The following is a 22,051-nucleotide window of genomic DNA, read 5'->3' on the forward strand; positions in this document are numbered from 1 at the left end:
ACTGCCTTGTAATTAAGAACTTCTGCTTTTGGTTGAAAAAGTCATTTGCATACACGAATGGCTGGTTATTAAATTATTATATATTCAGACCATATACAGTGTGTTCCCGTGTTAAGGAAACATCAACAACATTGATAAAAAATGCCATTAGAAACAGTGTACATACAGAAAGAGGTCTACTAATATTTAACTTTACATGTTTGCTTTGTGTGCTATCAGGAAACACAATTCATGCCTCAACCCACACACAGTGTCATTGTAGTGCTTTTGACACTTGACTGACGTAACATTTTCTCACACTTTAAGCGTGACTGCTCCAATATGAGCTGATGTTTGTACTCATCAGTGCTCATATCAAATGTCATTAAATAAAGTCCAGTATGTGCCTGTGGTCTGTGTGTACGGTTTGTGTCTGCTTTGTTCAGCCAAGTTTTATATTCAGTATATTTGGTCCCTTGTTGAGCTTGCTAAGGAGCTGATGGCTGTATGAATGCTTTCAGAGCAAATTTGGACTTTGATCTTTCCTACTATGAGATTTTAACTGGATTTTATTTTTTTATCTTTTTTTTTTTTTTTACTGTGTCTGCAATTTTTGTGGCTTGTCATGTTGCAGTTTTCTAGGCCAGGTCTCCGCTGAGAGTGGTCAATATGACTTCCCTAATTAGATCTTAAACCAAAATGTATAACAACATTAACATATGGGAAGAAAATCCCCCCTCCACACTGCTACAGGGCAATACATTATGGCAAGTACTGGCCACAATACTATGAAATGGATATTCTTGGTCTTCAAGTGATCATTCATAATGATTTTGTTATTTGTCATCTATAGCACCACTTATAGGTCAAAATATCCCCTTAACGAACACCTTTCTCTATGATTAAGTATCTCAAAAGTTTGACTTCCAGTTTGAATGTAAAGTGTCTAGAACATACATTGGATTTGTATTGGTGACATTTGCTTTGTTATCTGTATAAAGTAACATGGAAGTGGATTCCAGTTACAAATATGAATTTCAAAGTGAGTGATTCTGCTTTCGAAGAGGAAGTAAAATATGCAAAAGCAGTTTCCTGAACTTGTTAATGTGTTGTTTTTTCATGTTGCTTTTATACCTGAAATATAAAATTCCTCAGTATAAATTCTGCTGACAGTCTTGCATAATAAACTCTAAAAATGTGACATAGTATTAAGATTTAATTTCCAGTTTAGTTAGATACTACTCTGTAGGTGAACATACCGGTTATACAAAGCTGGTGAAGATGAGATGTAGTCCGTGATTATGTACAGTACAGCTTCGTAATTCATATTTCTGGTTTGACAGTTATGTGTTTTAGAAAGCTGCTGCCAATATCATTATATCATAATAAACTGTTTATATGCTCATATTTGTTTATTTTCAGTGTCTTTCGATTCGACATGGGCCTGTCAAACAGCATTCAGATTATCAAGGGACACTAAAGTTTGCATTTTGGTTGAACAAAATTGAAATTTAGATGAGTACATAACTAATAAAAGCAGAACTTTGTGACAGCTCAGCTTTGGTTCATCTGTGCAGTAAAGTAGAGGATGTTTCAACATTTTGTGGTACCTATTGAGGCCTAGTCATGCAAGAAGAGCTCCTTAGCCAAAGGTACTTCAGCTTGGTAAATGTAGCTGATTATGACAGATTTGGGGACTTCAAATCAATCTGCTTACAACCTTTATGCTTCCTTGAAACTAATATACAAATGTTTTTTCTGTATCTCTGACTGATGCAATACATGCAAAAAAACACAGGTAGGACGCAAGCATTGACAATGTCAGAGCACTGAAATTTATTTCATACCTTTATAGATTTTAGCACACATTTGTCAAGATCCATTTTTACTTTAGAGTAAGGTGCACTTAGCAGTGTCACCTTGTAATACTGGCTCACAACAGGCTTTTGTAGTGTTGAGCGGTGCCCACTAGAGGGAGATAGGGAGGTCAATCTGTAACCTTCCCTGGCATGTACCCATCCTTAGTGAAACGCCTATAAAAACATAATTTGTTTGCTGAGGTGTGCTGATAAGGTTATGGAACACTTTTCATTATTTGGCTTACTCATTAACTAACATTTCTAAATGCAGTTCCACCACATTTGTTGTTTTCTTTCTTTCCCAACATATAACAACTTCAGTATCACATTTATTGGCCAGGTATGTGTACACACTCTGGTTTAATTGCTCTCAGTGTACAGAAATAGGCATACATACAGCAACAAGAACAGATATAATATATATAAACAACAACAAGAACACTTGTAGACAGTAAGACAATAGTACAACAGAGTGCAAAGGATGTTTTAAAAAGGAACAGTGGATGCGGACTGTTCCTGATACTGTGTCTGGAGTTAACAGGTGGTATCAGAGTGACGGCCTGTGGGTAGAAACTGTTATTGTGTCTGCTTGTTTGTGGCTATTGTTTCCAAAAACACTGTTAAGTTACAGGTAAAGGGGTTTGCTTGCTTTTCAAGTGTCAGAAATTCCATACCATGTGATTAGAAGATCAATGAATTCTCACTTTATCTACAGTTGTTTTGTCACAATTGACTAGAACACCACATTACTGACTGTCAGCATGATTTGTCCTAATTGCATTATATTCCTTTTTTTTATCATTAATCATTAAAATCACTATTATTTGCATTACCTAATTTTTCTACTTTTCTCAATCAACTAAGCACACTGTCATTTCCGGCAGGTCAAGTTACTGTAATATTTATTTCTCAAGTTCAACCTTAAAAAAACTCTCTTCAGCTTTAGCTGCTGCTAAAGTCCCACAAAGACAAAGAAAGGTGTTTCATATTTAATGGAGTTTAAATTACTACTGCTTGTTGATAACGCTCTGGTTTAGGATCAAAGTACATCTCTGATTGTCTTTTAACATACCAAAGCTTTGACGTTCTCACTGCCTTTGACTGAACCTCAGGCATTAACCCATTTCCACCTTGCACTTACACATCTTGATCAATATGTGTTTGTTTCTTATTGCTTTTATTTCTGTTCTTTTTTTTAATTAATTTGAGATGTACTTTACAGGCAGTTTTGCCTTTATGTGAGCCTGGCAGTGCAAGCATGAAAGGAAATGAGAGGAGAGGAGTGATGACATCAACATCTTCGTCCTGGTCTTAGAGTCTTTAACCTCTAGGACTCTTTCATTTCATTTCTGGATATACTGTAAATGAATGGTAATCTGATTTCTTTTACCCAGGTCTTCCTGTTAATGACGTTTGAATTTTTTGTGTGTAAAATCTTTCGGTCCAGCAGAGGTATTTCCTCAGCTGGAAAAAGTGCCAGTGGGGAAAGAGTTAACCTTGGAAATGACATCACTGCTTCTCTGTGCCCTTTCCAATCTCTTCCACCCCTCCTATTCCACCCCTCTAATCTCATCTCTCCTTCACCATTCTACTCTCTCTCCCTCAGCCCACTCTCTCCCTCTCCATCCTTCCTCATCTCCTCTCCCCTCCCTCTCCAGCATTCAGTCTCCTCCCTCTCCATCCCTCCTCCCCTCTTCTCCATGTGCCCGGCCCCTTCATTAACTCTAGTATGAAAGGGAAGACTCTGGCTGGCAGTCACACTACCAGAGCCTCACAGGAGCCTCACTCAGACAAAAAACAAGATCTGCCACACACACTGGCTCAGGCCTGGACACGGAGTTTGGCTGCCAAATCATAATCAGCATACCTCTGAGTGAGGCCTTGTTTTGTCTAATCTCTCTTATTTCTAACACTGACATGGAGTTCCACAGGGTGCATAAAACCTCTCACCATAGCCACCTGGGTGACGAGAAGCACCAGATGCTGAACCTGAACCAACGCCTGGAGACCTACCTGAGCCGAGTCAAACTCCTGGAGGAGGAAAATGCGCTGCTTGCAAAAGAGATCCAAGCTTTGAGGCGCAGCAATCACGGAGCCTCGACACCGAAGAAGGGCTTGGAGGAAGAGCTGCGGCAGGCGAGACTGAAGGTGGATGCAGCCTGGAGGGACAGAGTCCACACAGAGCTGGAGGTTGGCAGGCTGACCGAGGAGCTCCAAGCCCTGGACATGCAGAGGCAGAGGGAGGCTCAGGCCGAAGTGACAGCCAAGACAAAGCTTGAGCACAGCAGGAAGGAGCTGGAAGAGGAGCAGAGGGCACAGATCTGGCTGAGGGAGAAGGTCAGTCAGCTGGAGCATGAGATGAGGCACCTAATTGAAACCCATCAGGAGGATGTGGCTCACTTGGAGGCCACTTTGACCCATTCCAGAGCCACAATGCCACCCACACTGGCTCAAAGGAGCAACCAGACACCAAACCTCCTACAGCTGGGACAAGAGTACTCCCAGAGGGCCACCAAGGCATGGCAGGAGGCAGCAGAGGCCTATCAGGGACAGTTAACCCGGCTAGAGGAGTCCCTTAACCAGACCAAGAGCCATTTAAGCCAAGTGGGTCGGGAGAAGCGAGAGAGCCAGCTGAAGCTCCAATCCCTGGAGAAGGAGATCGCTTCAGCTCAGGACGTCAGGCTGCATCTGGAGAAGACTGCAGCCCAACAGGGACACAAATACAGCCAGGATATCCAACAACTCCAGGTGAGAGCAGAACATCCATACCTACCGGGATGCTACAGATCATATTCACAGTACCTGGAAACATGGGGCCCTATACTTTAACTTGCAGTGAACAAAGGTTGTAAATAAATAACTATATATTTTTATTGTTTATTACACTAAATCACAAATGCTCCTAACAACTGATCGTAACTTTGTAATTTAACTTAATTTAGAGAAGCTGTAAAAAAGAATTCTTGCAAATTGAAGAACCTCTGTTGTGTGAGTTCATAAGGTCATTCGCAGTTGCTCTGAGAATGTGCAATCTGTAGCTTCACATTGCACAAATAGACACAGATGATGAATGATTAAGTGTCAAACCACAGGGGAATATGAACAGTTGATCAACATCTGCACGACTTAGGTCAGTGAGACAAAATGGAGTTTACTGTTGTGCTATTGCATGTCAATTACATGACTGGTCAAGTTTTAAAAGATCAAATACTTCATCACAGATATTTTTAAAACTTTTTAGTAATATTTAACTTTCTGAAAATATTTAAGGCCTTTAGTAATATGCCAGATGTCCCACTGAAGGCTTTAAGGAGCACCTGTGAGTGCGTCCCCCAGGGGCTTTCCTCCCCTTAGCATGCTCACTTAATATTCTGATGGAATGAAAACACTTGGGTCTGAAAGGGACATGGGGGGCTTCATATTTATAGGTTGGGTCTGTTGGGATTAGTCCTGGGTCACAGTGAAGTATGAGGGGTTAAGCACTCAAATTAAGCACTTTTTCAGACAATGCTGCTTTCTCCCAGTGTGGTCCTGAGCAGCAGTTGAACAACACACACAGTAGCACAAATGCTGTTTATTTTTACCCCATATACTTCACTGTGAGAATGCTTCTTTTAAACCACTTCCTTTTCCTTTTACACTTCCTGTTTTGGCAGGAGCACTTGGAGGGCCTGGAGGCGGAGAAAGAGGAGCTGGGCCAGCAGATTGATAGCCTCCTCCTGGAGAACAGAGGGCTGCTGCAGATGAAGATGTCTCTGGGGTTGGAGGTCGCAACGTACAGGTACGCTACACTGTCAGTACTGTCCATTTTCCATTCCTGATTATCCTCTGCATGGTGAAATGGGCTGGAGCCTATCCCAACATACACTGGGTGAGAGGAGGGTAGAGGAGGCAAATCACATATCCTGACTTTTCCAAGATACAGGGCAAGGTCCCTGAGCTAAGCAGTTACTATCTCTGCCCCCTTGTACATTTCTAATTAAATATATTGATCCAGGGCTGACCAGCCACTGATCAATACTAAGAAAATAGGTACATGATTAAGTACGGAGCTGGAGATGACATATTTAGCCCAGCTTAGCATATAGACTGAACATTGTGGAAGCACAGTTATGCACAGAAGAAACAGTGTGTAACAAAGGGCAGAGCCTTTTCACACCTTTTTGACACTCACAACAACAATAGCCCAGCAACATCATTTTCTGGTCTAACTGCCATAAATAGGCCAAAGTTTGACCTACATGAAAGAATATAGCACATGTGCCTCAGTAACAGAGCAGAAGATATTATATTAGAGCCAGATGGTGATGAACTATTACAATAAGATATTGATTTTTTATCCATTCCCTAATGACTTTTGGGGTTGTTATATTTAAGGGATTCCTATCAGATTGTGAAAAAAAACCTTGATTTGCTTAAATTTGGAATTTTCTGTTTCTGCAGACTGGATTTACTGTATCAAAACATATTTTTAACATGCTTCAATATGTTCACCATACATTGCATTTTGTAATATTACTTATATAATACTGCATCTGTTGCTTTTAAAATCAAGGGCAAGTGGAATCTCAAAGCTTTAAATATATACTCTCTCCATTCACAGCAATTCAGATATTGACTGACTTAAGATGTCAGCTTTGTATCCTGTGTTCTAACATTTCCATCAAAAGTATTGTGACCAATGGGTGAAAAATCCATATCCATTATAACTACTGTTTTGATTATTGTCATATAAAATGAAACAGCAGATTGCATTGATAGAGATTTCTGTTTTAGAAGTCAGCCTTTTCATAATAGGGAGCTTTTTATATTATTGTCAGTCAGTTTGCCTTGAAAAAGGAGAAACTTTGGCTTCACACAGTAAAAACTGCAAAAGCATAAAAACTTCACCAGAGTTGGTGATCCAAGAAACCCACCTGTTTGATGTCAGGCAGGTGGGGGGTGAATGTTGCATTTAATGTTTATTTCACATGCTAAAAATCAAGTCTGGCACTGTTTTTGATGTTTGTTTAAAGCCACCTCACTCACAACGTCATGAGAGCTGATTAAATCAACATCCTTTGTCGTTAAAACTACTGTGAAAAAAATCATTAATTCAGTTTATGCTCGTGCTCACATGGCAATCCTTAATGCTCAGATCCAACATGCTACGAGGAGTTTTTAACTTTAAACTCTATTAATGTAAAAGTCTTCCTCATGCGTTGCACAAGTTGCAGCCTTATTGGTGACTAGCTTACAAGGTATCAGGATGTAAATAAAGCCCTTTTGGAGTTGCAACTCCTAACAAAGGCAAGCAGTTTCCCCATTTCTAGTATTTGTGCTCAGCTAAACTAAACATGTAATGTATATAGGCTGATTTGCTGTTTTCCTTTGTTGGAAATCTCATTAGAATCAGATATAGATGTTCCATGAAGCATATATGTCTCAAGATTAAATTTGGTTCTACATATTAGTTCACCATGTGGCTCAGACTGGAAAATGTTAGTATGATCAGTAAACTGTGTGGGCACGTTTTTGTCATCCATACAGATTACAGAATATCACATCACAAGTGTCACATATGATATTGGAATTTCGAACAGTTGTTATAAAAACAAGCTGGGTGAAACCTCACAATCATCTATCTTAACTATCATCACTACTATGTCAACACTGATTTAAATGGTTAGTTTAACCCATTCTAACACTGCTGCTCAGTAACATTGTAGACAAACACCCTTGCATCTGTGAGAGAAGCTAAAATATCAAGAGCTGTTCACAGGGGGTGCAGCCATCTGGACTAAAGGTCATCTCATTGAAACAGCAACCTCTGATGTCTTGGACAGAGCAACTTATCCATTATGGAGCTCTATAGTGGTGTCTCCTTTCTCCTTCCCCCCCTCCTCACAATATTGACCCTCACCCTTCAGTTAGAAGCTACCAATTTATGAGCTATGGGAGTCTAGAATAACAGCAAAGGGGAGTGGGAAGGGGGAGGAAAAAATAAAGGACAAATTTCAATGTCATTCACTGCAAATGGAACTTACTGTTTGTAAATGTGTTAAATTGCTAGACATGCAGCTAATTATAAGAGAATGTGTTGGAATGGAGACTGGTGTGGTTCACATGTGTGAAAGGAGACAGTAGTATTAGTGCTGCATGGACTGCTCATAATATCTGCTGTCATGTGTGTCGGTGTGCATAAGTGTCCCCTCTGTGTGTGTGTGCGTGTGTATGTGTGTGTGAGGAATTGATTGCAGAGGTTTGTGCGCTGCAGATGGCTCCTCAATGGTGGGGCCTTTCCTTCATTACCATAACAACAGACCTCAGTCTGTCCCTGCTGCTTAAGAGCAACAAAAGTCGCCCTTCTCTCCTCTCCCTGCCTACTGCTCTGTGTGCAGCATCATATCGGCATCCACCCATTTATAACTCATCCAAATGGTCAGCATCACAATATTCACATGTTGTTACAGAATCTAACCGGCTTCTCTTGTTGTCTGTCTCTACAGAGCTTTGCTGGACAGTGAAAGCCTCAAGGGAGACATCTCTTTGTTAAATCAGCCAAGAAACATTTCCATCACAGGTAATTAAAGCAAATTACATTAATCCATCAGCAGTGCCTTCACTACTGCAGTGTTTAAAACCTCAAAATGTTGCATAAATACTCTCCTTTATCTTCTTGCCACATTAATCTCCCCCTTTGTAAGGGTATAATAGTAACAGCCCCTCAGAGTGGGGGACATGGTTGATACAATTTGTAATGACATTAGTTTAACTGGGCTGGGTGGGTGGTTGGTGTGGCTGAGGTAGCTGAGGTAGGCACTTTGGGTCCTGTAATGTAAGCCACCAAAGACAGTCCCCAAAGGTTATTGAACCATATGGCTCTGCCTTCCGGTAACTTAGACAACAGTGAAAGGAAATGACGATCAATATCTCCCCATTAGTGTCTAACCTCCATTGAGAACATATGTTTTAATAATGCTTTGGGGAGGCAGGTTCTCCACAGTATCTCTGTCACATTAAGATTAACAGGTATAATTTAAATTACTAGTCAATGCTGTGTGGAGAATATCTTAGGACACAGTATATTTGGCAGAATTGTAGTTTAGAAATGTGTTGGTTTTATTTAAGACATAAATTCTGTTACGGCTGCCGCTGGCTGTCGCTAATTCCAGTCATTATTATTACAGTAGCTTTGTTCATTGTGTATTCATGAGCTCTGCTCTTTGTCCTCCATAGATGCAGCTTTCAGTCCCCGAGGGGTAAAAAAGAATTACCAGACCCAGCTGTTTGCTAGCCACAAGACCACTTCCCTCTCATCTGTCCGTAACATAACAGGAAAAGGGCCATTAGCGATAACTGCAATGCCAGTCTGGAGTAGAAAACCTGTAACCCTCAGTGAAACTCCTAAGATTTCCATGAAATCTGAATATGAAGACAAAACAAAGTCAGCAACCACTTATCCAAAAATACTGCAGGATGGAGCCGTTGAAAATTTCCGACCACAGGAGGTTCATGAGAAAGTCACCTATGCTGAGCGTCTATCACCTCCCAATGAGCAGGAGGCTCTGGATGAAACATCAGGGGACAAAGAAGGTAAAGAGGATTGGAGCAATGTTACTGATGAACCTCCTGAGGAAAGACCAGATGTTGAGTCAGTTGTCAGTTGTCAGGTTGAGTCTAGCCTCAGCACCGAGACACCCTTCAATGATGAAGTGAATCAGCATCAGTTTACCTCACACAGCCTTACACCTTATCATATCAGAATGACAGAGCAGCCCTGTGGTTTCTCAGATGAATCTGATAAGGAGGTGTCTTTTGTAATACCTGCCATAAAAAAAGATATGCAAGAACTACATGCGCCAGTTGATGCCTGGGTAGAGAAAGAGAGTAAAGGCAAAGATGTAGAGCATGTGCAAGATGAAACCTCAGATTCTGAAACTGAGGCAGTACTTGGATCAGACTTTGAATCCAGGACAAGCAGTCCAGTGTCTGAATATGAGCCTGAAGAAAGAGTGTTTAACAAAGTGACAGACTTTTGTCAAGATGAAAACATGTTAAAGGAGGATGCAGTTGAGATAATGCCAGAAATAAGCTGTTCTATAGTAGGAACAAATGAGACAGATGTTGAGGATAAGTTGTACCCTGATGGGGAAGAGATGGATACATGGGACAGTGTGATAGAAAGGAAGGTTGATCTGAAGACAGATGATGACATAAAAGAGAATGAAGAAAAATGACAGCATGCTGAACCAGAGGAAGACATATCAGCAAGAGAACAAGAGCACGAAAAGAGAAAAATTGCCACAGATGTAGTGCAAGATGACAACGTGGCCTCTTCAATCATGGACAATGATGGACAGCATGCTGCGTTAGACCAAGAGCATACCATGCTTCCTGATAACGAAGAAGACAATGAAGAGGAGGATTCTCAAAATGTCTCTGTGTCATGGAGGACAGAGCTGGAGAGTGACAGCTACGCTCAGGATAACACTCTTGCTGACACTCGTCCTCTGATTCGATACAAGAGTGATGAGACTGACGCCAATACTCTAGCGTCACACTTGGATGAGAGCGAGTCTAGTGAAGGTGAACAGGAAAAGAAGGTTGGAGAGACGGGAACTGGAACGTGGAGCGAAGACAAGTCAAAGAGATTTGGAACTATGGAAGATCTGTGTGAAGAAGTTGAAGGGGAAGCATTGGATGTGGAATATGATCTGGGATACACTCATATTGACGACAGAGATGTTGGACATGGTATGACTCTAAGTGAGCATGCTACAATAGTGAATGATACAGAAAATGCAGAAGAAATGGTCAGCGAGGGACTTTCGGATGAAGAAACCGAAGAACTTACCAAACGCATGGTACCCACAAGTGTGGATTACGATGAGGAGTTGGAGACAGACAGACTTGTGGAACAGGAATTAGAAAACCTAGCCACAGACAGCTACAGTGCTCACTTTGCACAGCAGCAGGCCCGTGAGAGTGAGGAGATGCTACAGCAGCGCAGGTCTGTTGAGGAAATGACAGAGCAAGAAGAGGCTGGTAAAACAAAAACAGAGGACATGACTCCCTGTGTAGAGCCTGAAGTGAAAAACCACGAAGTTGCGTCTTCCACTACAATTACAGATTATGAGAACCTATATTTCAGTGATTCATTAGTGGTAGTGCCTCAAACAGACACTCTGGCTCATGAGTCTGTCCAGAATAAAGAACAAGAAGCACCAGAGAAAAGGGAGGAAGAGATTGAAAACAATGTGTCCATGGTGACACATGCTGATGTAACAGAAGATCACTCTGTCTTTAGTGACTTCATCAGTCAGGTTTCAACAGATCAGGGAAACCTGCAGGAGGTGGCTGTCAACACTGAGGTGAAAGAGGTTGTACCTGTGGAACCATCCACTGTATCTCAAGAACCCCTCATTGAGGATGTTGCAGACTGTCAGGAAGTTCCAGAAACAGCTGAATGGGAAGTCCTAGAGAACCCAAGTAAGGACTTTGAAGTCAGAGATCCAAATGAAGATTATGAAGAATGTGATAATGTGCCTAAATCAGTTGAAAGTTATCACCACGATGATGGAGGCTCTGGTGAGGATCTAATGACATGTAAAGAGGAGACCCTCGAGATCTCCCCCAACACGGTCCCTGATGAAAATAATATCTTTGTGGTGAAGGACTCAACAGAACTAATGAACACAAATGGCAAAGACAACGGCCCCCATGGCTTCTTCAGCTCTGGTGTAAAGAATGACTTCTGGGTGTCCTCCTTTGAGACCGGTGCCACCTATCAACCAGATGATGCCTGTAATGAAGCACCTGAGCAAACTAATCAGAATATAGGTTTTGCTGACAACATGGTTTGGGGGGATTTGGAAAACCCCAATGTCGTTAACTGGAACTCCAGGGTGGATATTGACTCATCTAAAGCCCTGGCTGCTAAGAAGGAGCAGGAGCAGATGCATTTGGAGGTGAAGCAGGTGTTGTGTAGAAATGTTGTTGAGGGGGAGTTGGTCCATTCTGAGGAGTCTGAAGTTGAGGGTGAATCCTGGTCATCTGGGGAGGAACCGATATAAAAGTAGTGAGAAGTTTGAGTTGAACCAGTTATAGATTTAATCAGTGTTAGTCAGAGGAAAATTATGTTTTCTGTACAATACATTTACTATGAAAACCAAAGTTGTGCCTTGGTGCGCACCTCAGTGACGCTAACCACCAATGTGCCAATTCTATCTGTAAAGATAGTGAGCAACTGCCTCATTTGCTTAAACTGACATATTGGACTAACCCTTTTTTTCTATTCTAATTCTAAACCCTTTCAGTGTGCATGATATGGAAGAAGGTTGGGCATTTCTGCATGAAGACAGAACAAAGAATGTAATTTGGAAGTCAAATCGTTTATTGATTTCTGCCTAATCTGATGACTGATGGAAATCAATGAGAGCAGGAGGGTAGGATTCCTTGTAGAGCTGCTGTTTCACAGTGTATCAAACAGATGGATAGTGTTTCTGCTGGTTAGTTATCTCATTTCCAATAATAATAATTTGCATGTTTTACACGTGTAGAATGAATGGTTGGTTGTCAGAGGTTTAGATGACATTGATGTAAGCTGAATTGGATAGATTTACTGTTATGATCTATTTGTCTGGCTTGTATTAAACAGACTTTTTATTTTCATTCAGTTTTTGCTGCGGTACATTTAAAGTCCAAAATAAATAGTAGATTCATTACATGCTCTCAGTGTCTTTATTTGAACATTTAACTTGTTTACTTGCAAAATGCACATTACCAGAGTAGCCTATCTCCAAACAAATATTTAGCAAAAAACTTTTTTGGTCAGACAATTACAGACTGCATTCATTGTTGGAAACTGGACTCAAATGCACAACTCAAAACACAAACAGGGTTCAAAGGTAAATCAGTTCCTTTTTACTGAAGCAAGGTTCGGTACACGGGTAATCCACAAAACAAGGAAAGCCCAAAAAGGCCAGTCAAACGGCAGGCAAAAAAACTGAAAACCAAAGTATAAGAACATGAGAAATACTGCTGGTACACTTGACTGAGTAGACAAAGACGAACTGGCACAGGAGCGAGCAAAACACAGAGACTATATAGTGAACAGGTGTAAGGTAATCAGATGCAGGTGCAGGTGATTGAGGGCAGAGCAAACAGTTACCATTGGCAGGAAACGCACAAGGAAAAGGAAGTGAGAGGATCAGAAACAAGAGGAAAAGAAATGTACAAAATAAAACAGGAAACACACAGAACTTCAAAATAAGACAACCTACAATGACTGAACCATGACATTCATCTTCTGAATATCTGATATGTATCATATTACCAGATTCTTGCCAAAACAAAGCCCTACTGATCACTAATACCGCCCATTGATAGCTTAACTTATATATTTTGATTCTCTTTTAAGCAAATAAAATGTTGGCAACTCAGTGAGGACCTGAATCCATCTTACAGTTTTATACAATAATTTAAATTACATATTATTGATTTAGGATAAAGGAAACACTTTATATTACAGGTCTGTAATTTCCTTGTGTCCTGGAAAGAACAATGTAGTTTCATACTATTAATGCATATGGATTCAATTAGTACACCTCAATATTTTGCTAGGGTCTGTAAGACAGCAGGTCAGGTACATGTGTGTACAATCCGGCATATATGGAGATTTAAGTTTGCAATAATAGACTAATTCATGAATATTTAACTTGGGTTTAAATGGAGCAGTTCTTTCAAGACATTTTCCCTTTTAACAACACAAAATCACATTGTTTTTTCCACTAACTATAAGTTATAGGCCCATAAAATAAAAATTTACCAGGGATACTATTAAATCATAAATCATGCAATACCTGGAGGAGGCTTTGATTGTGTTGAAAACTGTGGGAATTTCTGTTATTTAAAAGAGGGAATTGTTTAGTGATGATTAATTAGACAGGCCTCTAAAACTACAGACATTTTCTTTAACTCAGAACACAGTTGCATCCTTAAGGCAAGGTAAAAAAAAAACAGCTGCTTGCTGCCTTCCAGCAACATCCATGTCTGTTTCCTTTGGGGTTTTCATTGAGGAAGGCTGTGTTTGTGTGTATTTGTGTGTGCCTGGACTTGGCCACATCCCAGCCTCACTGACCTCAAAGCAGGCAAGCTAACAAAGCAGCACCGGGGTCCTGCACAAGCAAACAGCCATCCCATGAGACGGCCAAGGAAAAAAGTACAAAAGAGGGAACAATGTGTGACCTCACCTCCCCTCCTTCCCACCGCCCTCCCAACTCCCTCCTCATTCGTCACTTGACTGAACAATGATGGCTATTTTAGCAAGTGCTCGCTGCCCAAATCTGCCCAATGAGAGATTCAGTGAGGAAGGAAACCACAGACGGTCGTATTCACTGTGAGAAGGCTGGAGTGCTGGAATGGTATTACGGCAACTGTCTGGCATGCTCCTATTCTCTGCCTATCAATAGAGCTGTCCTACCCAAGACACCCACCATACAATCACTAACTGTGATAGGAACTGGAGAAGAGAGCAGTAACACATAAAAACAGAACAGAATTCAATTAATATTATAATTTCCAAAAGCAATTTTCAGTGGTTCTCTCAGGGGATCAATATGTTCTCCCTGTACTCTGCTAGTAATAATAAAATACTTTATGTTGTTTCATTACTGAATGCGTATTACAAAAATCCAAGTGTACGGAGTACATGTGCAGTAAGTGGAAGTTTTGCTTAAGGCTTTGAAGGACTTTTTAGTTTGTGTATCTTCACTTTCTTCATTCATTTTACTTTGGTATAGCCTCCAATTCTAACAGAGTTATCTCAGGACACTTTTCAAATAGGAGGCCAGGGTCTAGCGAAACTCCTTTTAACATTTACAGAGACCCAACAGTACCACCATGAGCAAGCACTTGGCGACGGGAAACATTTTGAAAGTTTGCCTCAGATTATTCTGTGCAGTTAATTTAGCCTTGTGTCACATCCTCCCTTGGACAACAGCTCTGGTTCTTTACTACCTCATCAGGAATATTTTATAAATTGACATCTGTTTGCTAATAAAACAAACTAAATCAAATGACAAATTTACTACAGATTTAAAATCCATGTACAGTGCGATTTTACAGCTTGTTTCAAAAGCAAATCAGATCATTTCCTTCCTAAATCCCGCCCCTTTTTGCTCTGTGGTTTAATAACAGTTGTGCAAGCCTCGGTCAGGAACAGTTAATTTTCTGCTATGTCACTTTTATCTTTTAAACATCTTCAAAATGTAGTTGTCTTTTCAACATAAACTGGCCTAGCACATAGCATAAGTACCTTTTAATATATTTAATTTAATAAATGAACAAAATCTGATTAGGAAAGGCAGTTTTTTGCTTGGCAAAATTGCTTTTTTAAAACCTTTTTCTAACCTTTACCTGTGCACAATAGCACAAAAACGTTTTATGTTTCAGTCAAGAATTAATTAAAGGAGTTTGGCTTTAACTAATAAGACTACATTTAAAGCAATGAGCACCAAGAGAATCTGCTATTCTTGAAATATTCAAGCGTAGTTAAAAAGTTAAGTCTGGCACAGTGCTCAAATTTTAAGACATTTGGCACAAATTAGTGGTTACAACTAAATCATTCTAGAGGTGGGATGTATCTTTTAATGGCTGCATGAATCATTTTATTCCTTGGCAACTTAAAGCAGTAAAACCCTGTTACTGAGGGTCAAACCACACGTGTTTGCTGTGTGCCAAGTTTTCACTAACAAGCTCCCTGGTTACCACAAAACTTGGCATAGCTGCAAATAAAGTATTGTTGTGTTCGAGGTAACTTATCAGCACAGTGAGATAATGTTTTGGCCCAATTACAACCAGTTAGGAACACTTAGAAATATCTGAACATGACCAGACTTCGTTTTGTTCTGCCAGTTCAAATTATGTTCTAATTTCTTCCAAACTGCAACACTGGCACATCTTCAGGTCTTGGTGCCATAATTCTGTGCTACCAAAGGCATTAATCTCACTCGAGTAAACAAAATTTCAGTTGAAAATGCTGCCAACGTTGACTTAAGACACGCTGGGTATCAACACGCTCGACTGGTCCAGCGGCACCATGACCAGTGGCCACTAGATTAACATGGGGGAGGTGTGTTTGTACAAGTCCATTAGGAGAGACGTAAACCTCTTTTAGCTCTTTGTGGTGGTGTGTGTGTACGTGTGTGCTCTGGTAGCCATCTGCCATCCGTCATCCCGTCTCCATTGATTTACTCTTGATGTTATTGGTGTCAGTGATGGAGGAGCTGCAGAGCTGGACTGAGGAGGTGTCTCCACTCGGTTCTCCCACTTTAGATCCCCATTGTATCAGAAAAGGCAAGAAAGTGCATGTAAGCTGTGAGAGAATAGCACAACTAATCATATGGTGCCACAGACTAACAAGTCTTAGAGCCTTAGAGGTTAAATTACCTCCAACAAACAACGTGTAGTTTTACTAGTTTTACTAGAAGCGGGACTAAAATATAGGTTTGCACCATTTGTTTTTGTAGAAGAAAAAACATTTTGTCAATAAAACCAAAGTCTCAATTGCCTTGGGAACACATCCAAAGCAAATGTTACCAAATATGTATATCATCCTCTGGGGACCTTAAATATCCACAGTAAATGAAATGAATGGCTAATTAGGATGTCTTGCTCTGTCTGTAGGTTCATCCTCAATAAATAATCACAAGACAATGTGGAAGCCATGGTTCTGTGCATAGCAGTCAAGACACTAACACTCTGACCTTTGACCTTTTCACTATTGCTTTATTTTTAACAGTAATGTAGGAACTGAAGCTTATATCCCTGCTATCTGTCAAAACATGCTTAATACATGCTCAATATGTAAATCCATGCACGTCTTTGACAACTTGTAAAGTGATGACAACTGAGCGAGCGCTAAAGTCATGAGACCATCTGGAGAGATCAGGTCCTACATGAGCTGCCCGTGAATGAATTGTATGTCAATCAACATCACACGTTGAGTTAGACAGCGTGAAAGAAGAAGAATATTTATTAGTCTGTGACTTTTATGTGATATGTTTTTTTTTTTTAGAAGGCTTGATCACAGTTTAATACCTCACCACATTTAGACTCACATCTGTTACAATGTACAAATGTTACCACTTCTCTATAAATATTGCATCACAAACTGCCTGGTCATGCACCAGTAACCATACCCCACATTGAGGTCGCTGTACTGATACCCACACTTGTACATGACTGCATCCTGAGAAGTGGAACCACCCGAAATTAGCAAGAAAAACAAGATTTTCACAGGGTTTTCCAAAGTTAAATTGAAGACGTCAGACAAACGTTTAGCTGCGTCACAGCACCCCGCCGCCTCGCCTAAACACTAGTTTAGAGTTGACCAGTGTCTATCTCTGTGTGAACACACCTTAAGGCATGTGACTTTACCACAAATCTTGCCTATCAAGTCATCAGTCATCACTGGCCTGTATCAAAATAGAAGGCCAGTGATGTTGCACTGCGATTTGCAATCTGCTGCCGACAGCTGCAGGTTGGGTTTGTGATCCAGGATGAGCGAGACTGACTCATGAATAGAAACTCTAATCCTGCACAATATTTGCTAAAGGTTATGACCTGGATGTTTGAGCTCACAGTCTGTTTTAATACTGACAAGCTGCTGTCTCACCCATATTGATATGACTGATTTACCCCCATTTACTTTTTACTCCTTACATTTAAAAAAAAGGCTCAATCAATTCCCCCCTACCCAACATCAAGATAAACACATATCATGCACAACAGATATAACATGGTGAAACCAACCATACGGGGAGACTAGACCCAGTTAGCTTTACACAGCAACTTGTTTTATCACCGGAGTCTTTTTTCCTGTATACACACAGTATCTGTACTTGAGTAAACAATGTGTGTACTTTTGCCACCTCTGATTGTACTGGGGGTGAAAACAGTCTCTGCTCAATGACGAACTAACCCTAACACTGACTGCTGGTTTTAACCATTGAGAAGGTTCTGGGAGATAAATAGGCCATCCATTACATTTATTACTTTTAAATAAATGACTTCAGTGGTCAATAGAAAAGCTTAAAATGAGGGATTTAGTGTTGAATTATTCCAACGTGGTTTTTAGTTTTATTACCTTGCATATGATGACATCATTCAAAGCGGACAGAAACAAAATAAAATGGCCGTTTCAGTCGTTCTCCTCAGTTGTATGCAGAGGGACTCACACATACTAACATGCATGTGTGGCCAGACCAGCTATGTAAACAAACCACAGAGAGGCTGCGATAGCAACACAAGCAGAGGGAGTGTGACGTCATTCTCTGCTCAGCAGGCCACGACTCCACTATACACAAATCTTTGATTTGTTCCACCATCTAGCAGCACCGCCATTATTGCAATGGCAAGTTGTATTGACTCTGTGACAGCAGCATGGGTAGTTGGACCCCCAGTTACTGATTAAGGTAGGTTATATGAATGGTTATTTTAGCCTTATTCAGATTTGACAGATTAGTGAGACATTTGTTACAACAATCGGCAGTCATTGTGTTACATTTAAGTTACATTTAATCACCAAAGACCAATTATACTATTAAAAAGATCATGTTCATTAATTAATCACTTGGCATGTGAACATCTCGGTTCTCTACACGCCCAGTTAATCTGCGTAAAGTGTTTGGTCTGAAATAGGGACACTCTTCATTAAGGGCTGTGTGTTTCACATCCAGTTTCAACAAATAGTTGTTTGCTGCCATATTAATGTTTTAAATTTCATATATATAACCGTATAAACAGTTGTAAATTACATTACCTGAAACCTTCAGAGAGGTTTTCACCATCCTAAAACAGGAATTCAAAGAGCCTTTCTGCTATGAGGATAACTCAGAAAAAAGACCCATGTGGAGAACCCTGGTAAGAATGTGTTCAGCTTTAAAGACAAAGAGTTCCCATGAATTCTAATAACTAATAATACAATTACTGTCACTGAAGTCAGCAATGCATGACAAATTCTGTTTTAAATGTGGTGTAGGCTGAAACGAGGGGGAGTTAGTTCCTCTGTTTGTGTGTGTCTGGTAGCAGATGCCCACACAGTAATGTAATCAGTGTCTAGAAATGAAGTTAGATGTGCACTGGCAGACAGGCCACACCCATGAACACAGGGAAAGAGGAAGAGGATGACTCACACCCAGCCTACTTCTCTGTTTCTCAGCAACTACACACCATATTCACTACAAATAAACTAATGTTAAAGCTCGGGAATACAAAATCTATTCAATCACATGTAGGTTACCTTTAGGTACGTTCACACCAACCCTGCAACCTGAGGCCAATTGTAAACTTTTGAATAAATAATAGACTTTGAGTCATTGTGCGGACATTTTAACCCGTGAAGTGCTGAAAGATAAGATCACCCTCAGACAAATGGCTGCCTTCATCGCTCTGTGGCAGGAAAAATGGGTGACTGTTGGACAGACAATGCCTGGACAGTCCAGTTGGACGTCTGACTGAGCCGCCTGAGATTGTGTGTGGTTTATTATTAGCGGTCTGTTGAGTGTGTGTGAGTGTATGTGTCTGTCTGAGACGTGAGCCCAACGGCTGCTGTGGACAAACCAGCTGACCGTGGCAGCTGACGGCCTGCGATCAGCTCGGTCAGCCCCGGGTGGGTTGGGTGAACAATTGCATGGATGTCCCTTCTTTGCCAACCAACTTTATTTCCTTCTTTGTCTTCTCTCTGAAGTTCAACCCTTAGGAATAGATAAATAAAAAGTCAAATGATGTGAGAACGTAAATCTCTCTGGAAACAACATTTTATACATAATGTGTTTTTTGGTATTTTTAAAAGAAAATCAATTTTCTCTACCAATTAATGGTCCAGTGTATAACATTTAGGACATTGGCAGAAATGGAATATAATATTTATACCCATGTTTTCATTTGTGTATAATCACCTAAATATAGAAAACATTATGTTTTTGTTACCTTAGAAGGTGCCTTTTATAAGGCTGTTTGCATATTTCGTGCCTTTTAAAACAAAAAATATTTAGCAGTATACATTATATAACCAGTTTACAGACTGACTCTTCCATTAGCGGGAATTATTTACAACTGAACATGGGAAGCTTCCCCCTTAGGTACTACGCTCTTATAGCTGTGAAATATATGTAGTGGAGTAAAAAGTACAACATTTCCCTCTGAAATGTAGAAAAATAAAGTGTGAAAACTCCAGTACCTCAAAATTGATGGATATATGAATGAAAATTGGTTCCATGGGTACCCAATAATCTCCCTTTGCAGACACACACACTTTATGCTAATCCCACACAGCTTTTTACTTACAGTATAAATGTGTTTCCCCCTAGTGTGTTTGAATATTCCTGCATCCTGGGGTCCATAAACAGTGTTGGACTTGCATAAACTGTCAATGACTAGAGAAGTTGCAGACACATACTTCATGCCACCCCTGCATAAATCAGTGCCCCACAGCCAAAAAAGTCTGGAAACGCCCCTGGATTTACTTAAGTACAATAAAAATAGACAAAACAGACTTTAACACATTGACACAGATAAAAAGCACTGGAATTAATTCTCCTGTTTCATTTGAAGAAGACCATTAACGTTGACGTACACCGTTTTTCCTGTGATCACAATAAGTTGTCACTTACTGTAAAGCTGTTTATCACACAATAATTATTCTTTGATTTAGAGTTTTGACACCTTATGTCGAGATGAATTGCTTGTTATGTTGAAATAATAAGACAAACTGTTTTCTTGTGATTAATCTCAAGGAAATAATATATTTAAATGTTTTTAAAATATGCTATTTTAATCATATTTTTAAACCCTTTGTAACATCATCTCTACCTTTAGTGTGTGCACTGTATGTAGTCTCTCCAGCTTAATGATTGTGCCTTTGAACTCACTTTTGTCACACAGTTTCTTCGCGTCAACCACGCGACTCGGGCTCCGCAAGTAAGACTTCATTAATATATCCAAAAATCACAGATTTGGCTTCACGACATTAACCAAATATCTCATCCTTAGACCTTTACCCGTTTCTGTCCCTGACCTTTGACCTCCTCTGTGGAAGAACAGGGAGGAGGAGGGAAAGAACAGCTTATTTCTCTATTGGAGATCAATTAAGTATCAAATTTCATTGATCTCCTCTTAAAGTGGCTCAATAAACGAGATTACACACACACACGCACACGCACACACAAGTGTTCTGATCCATGACGTCTACCAGGAGTGTCTGGGGACAATGTGGTTAATCTGCATGAGAATATGTTTTTATCTGGATCCTTTTATTAGGTTGCATAGTGCTCACCATTTATAATCCAACTATAGATTTAACTATAGTTGCATAAAATACTCAAATAAATAAAAATAAAAAAAATAAAAATAAAAGCACTATAAAGTAATGAACATATCGAGGAGAAGCTCTCCTTTTCTTTTCGCTTTGGGTCTTAAGAGTGAAGCATTTACTACAAAACAAGTGATTTCACATCTTAAACAACATAAAAATACTTTATTGCACTAAAGAAAAAGCAGATTTCCTGAAAAACAAGTCAACATTTTGGTAACATGAGCATCTTGACCCAGTAGCAGCTTCCTCTGCGTCTCTGCAGCTTGGGTCCTGCAATACCAAACGTCAGACTGCCATCTAGTGGTGCCAACACGGTACTGCTGTCACACTCAGAATAACACACACTCACAAAGAAATGACACAAACTCAAACTTTTCTGTAGGTCAACTTGTCTATTTAATATATAAAATACGGTAAAACATACGCAAAAAGGGGAGGAGGGTAAGAGGGGACCAATGGATACTTTGGTACAATAACAAACACTTTTTTTTGTAAAAGCAGTATAGAATTTGTAATAACATATCAGTGCATACTTTATTTATGAAAATATACACAAATTGTATATCATTCTCCAAAAACAACAAAAAATTATCTTTACAACAAAAAAGCAGACTAGCCGAACACAATATATTAGCTATAATTTATTTTAAACTTTTTTCTTCAATTTTTTTTTCTTAAATGTATTTCTGTGTGATGTATATTTGTGTCGATATTACATTTTATTTCCTATAACATGATTCACTCTTCGCTTGTTTTTAAAACGCCCATGCATTGACATCATTGTGTCTGGTCAGAAATAAGTTAGACGTGTCACGCTGCCCCCCCCGCACCCACGCACCCACCCACCCACCCACCC

The 22,051-nt window shown here is 40.0% G+C and overlaps 1 protein-coding gene across 1 annotated transcript; it reads left to right on the plus strand.

Annotated features, from left to right (window-relative positions):
* The first annotated feature begins 3,755 nt into the window (after positions 1-3,755).
* nes (nestin) lies at positions 3,756-12,531 on the plus strand. Its single transcript, XM_035673110.1, is given in 4 exon segments — positions 3,756-4,586; positions 5,495-5,619; positions 8,327-8,400; positions 9,057-12,531. Coding segments are annotated over 4 exon segments (3,867 nt in total). The 3' UTR covers positions 11,894-12,531.
* The last annotated feature ends 9,520 nt before the right edge of the window (positions 12,532-22,051 follow it).

Source organism: Morone saxatilis, unplaced genomic scaffold, assembly GCF_004916995.1.
Source record: "Morone saxatilis isolate NCDOM2014 unplaced genomic scaffold, NCSU_SB_2.0 Contig24, whole genome shotgun sequence".
In the NCBI taxonomy this organism is placed as follows: Eukaryota; Metazoa; Chordata; class Actinopteri; family Moronidae; genus Morone; species Morone saxatilis.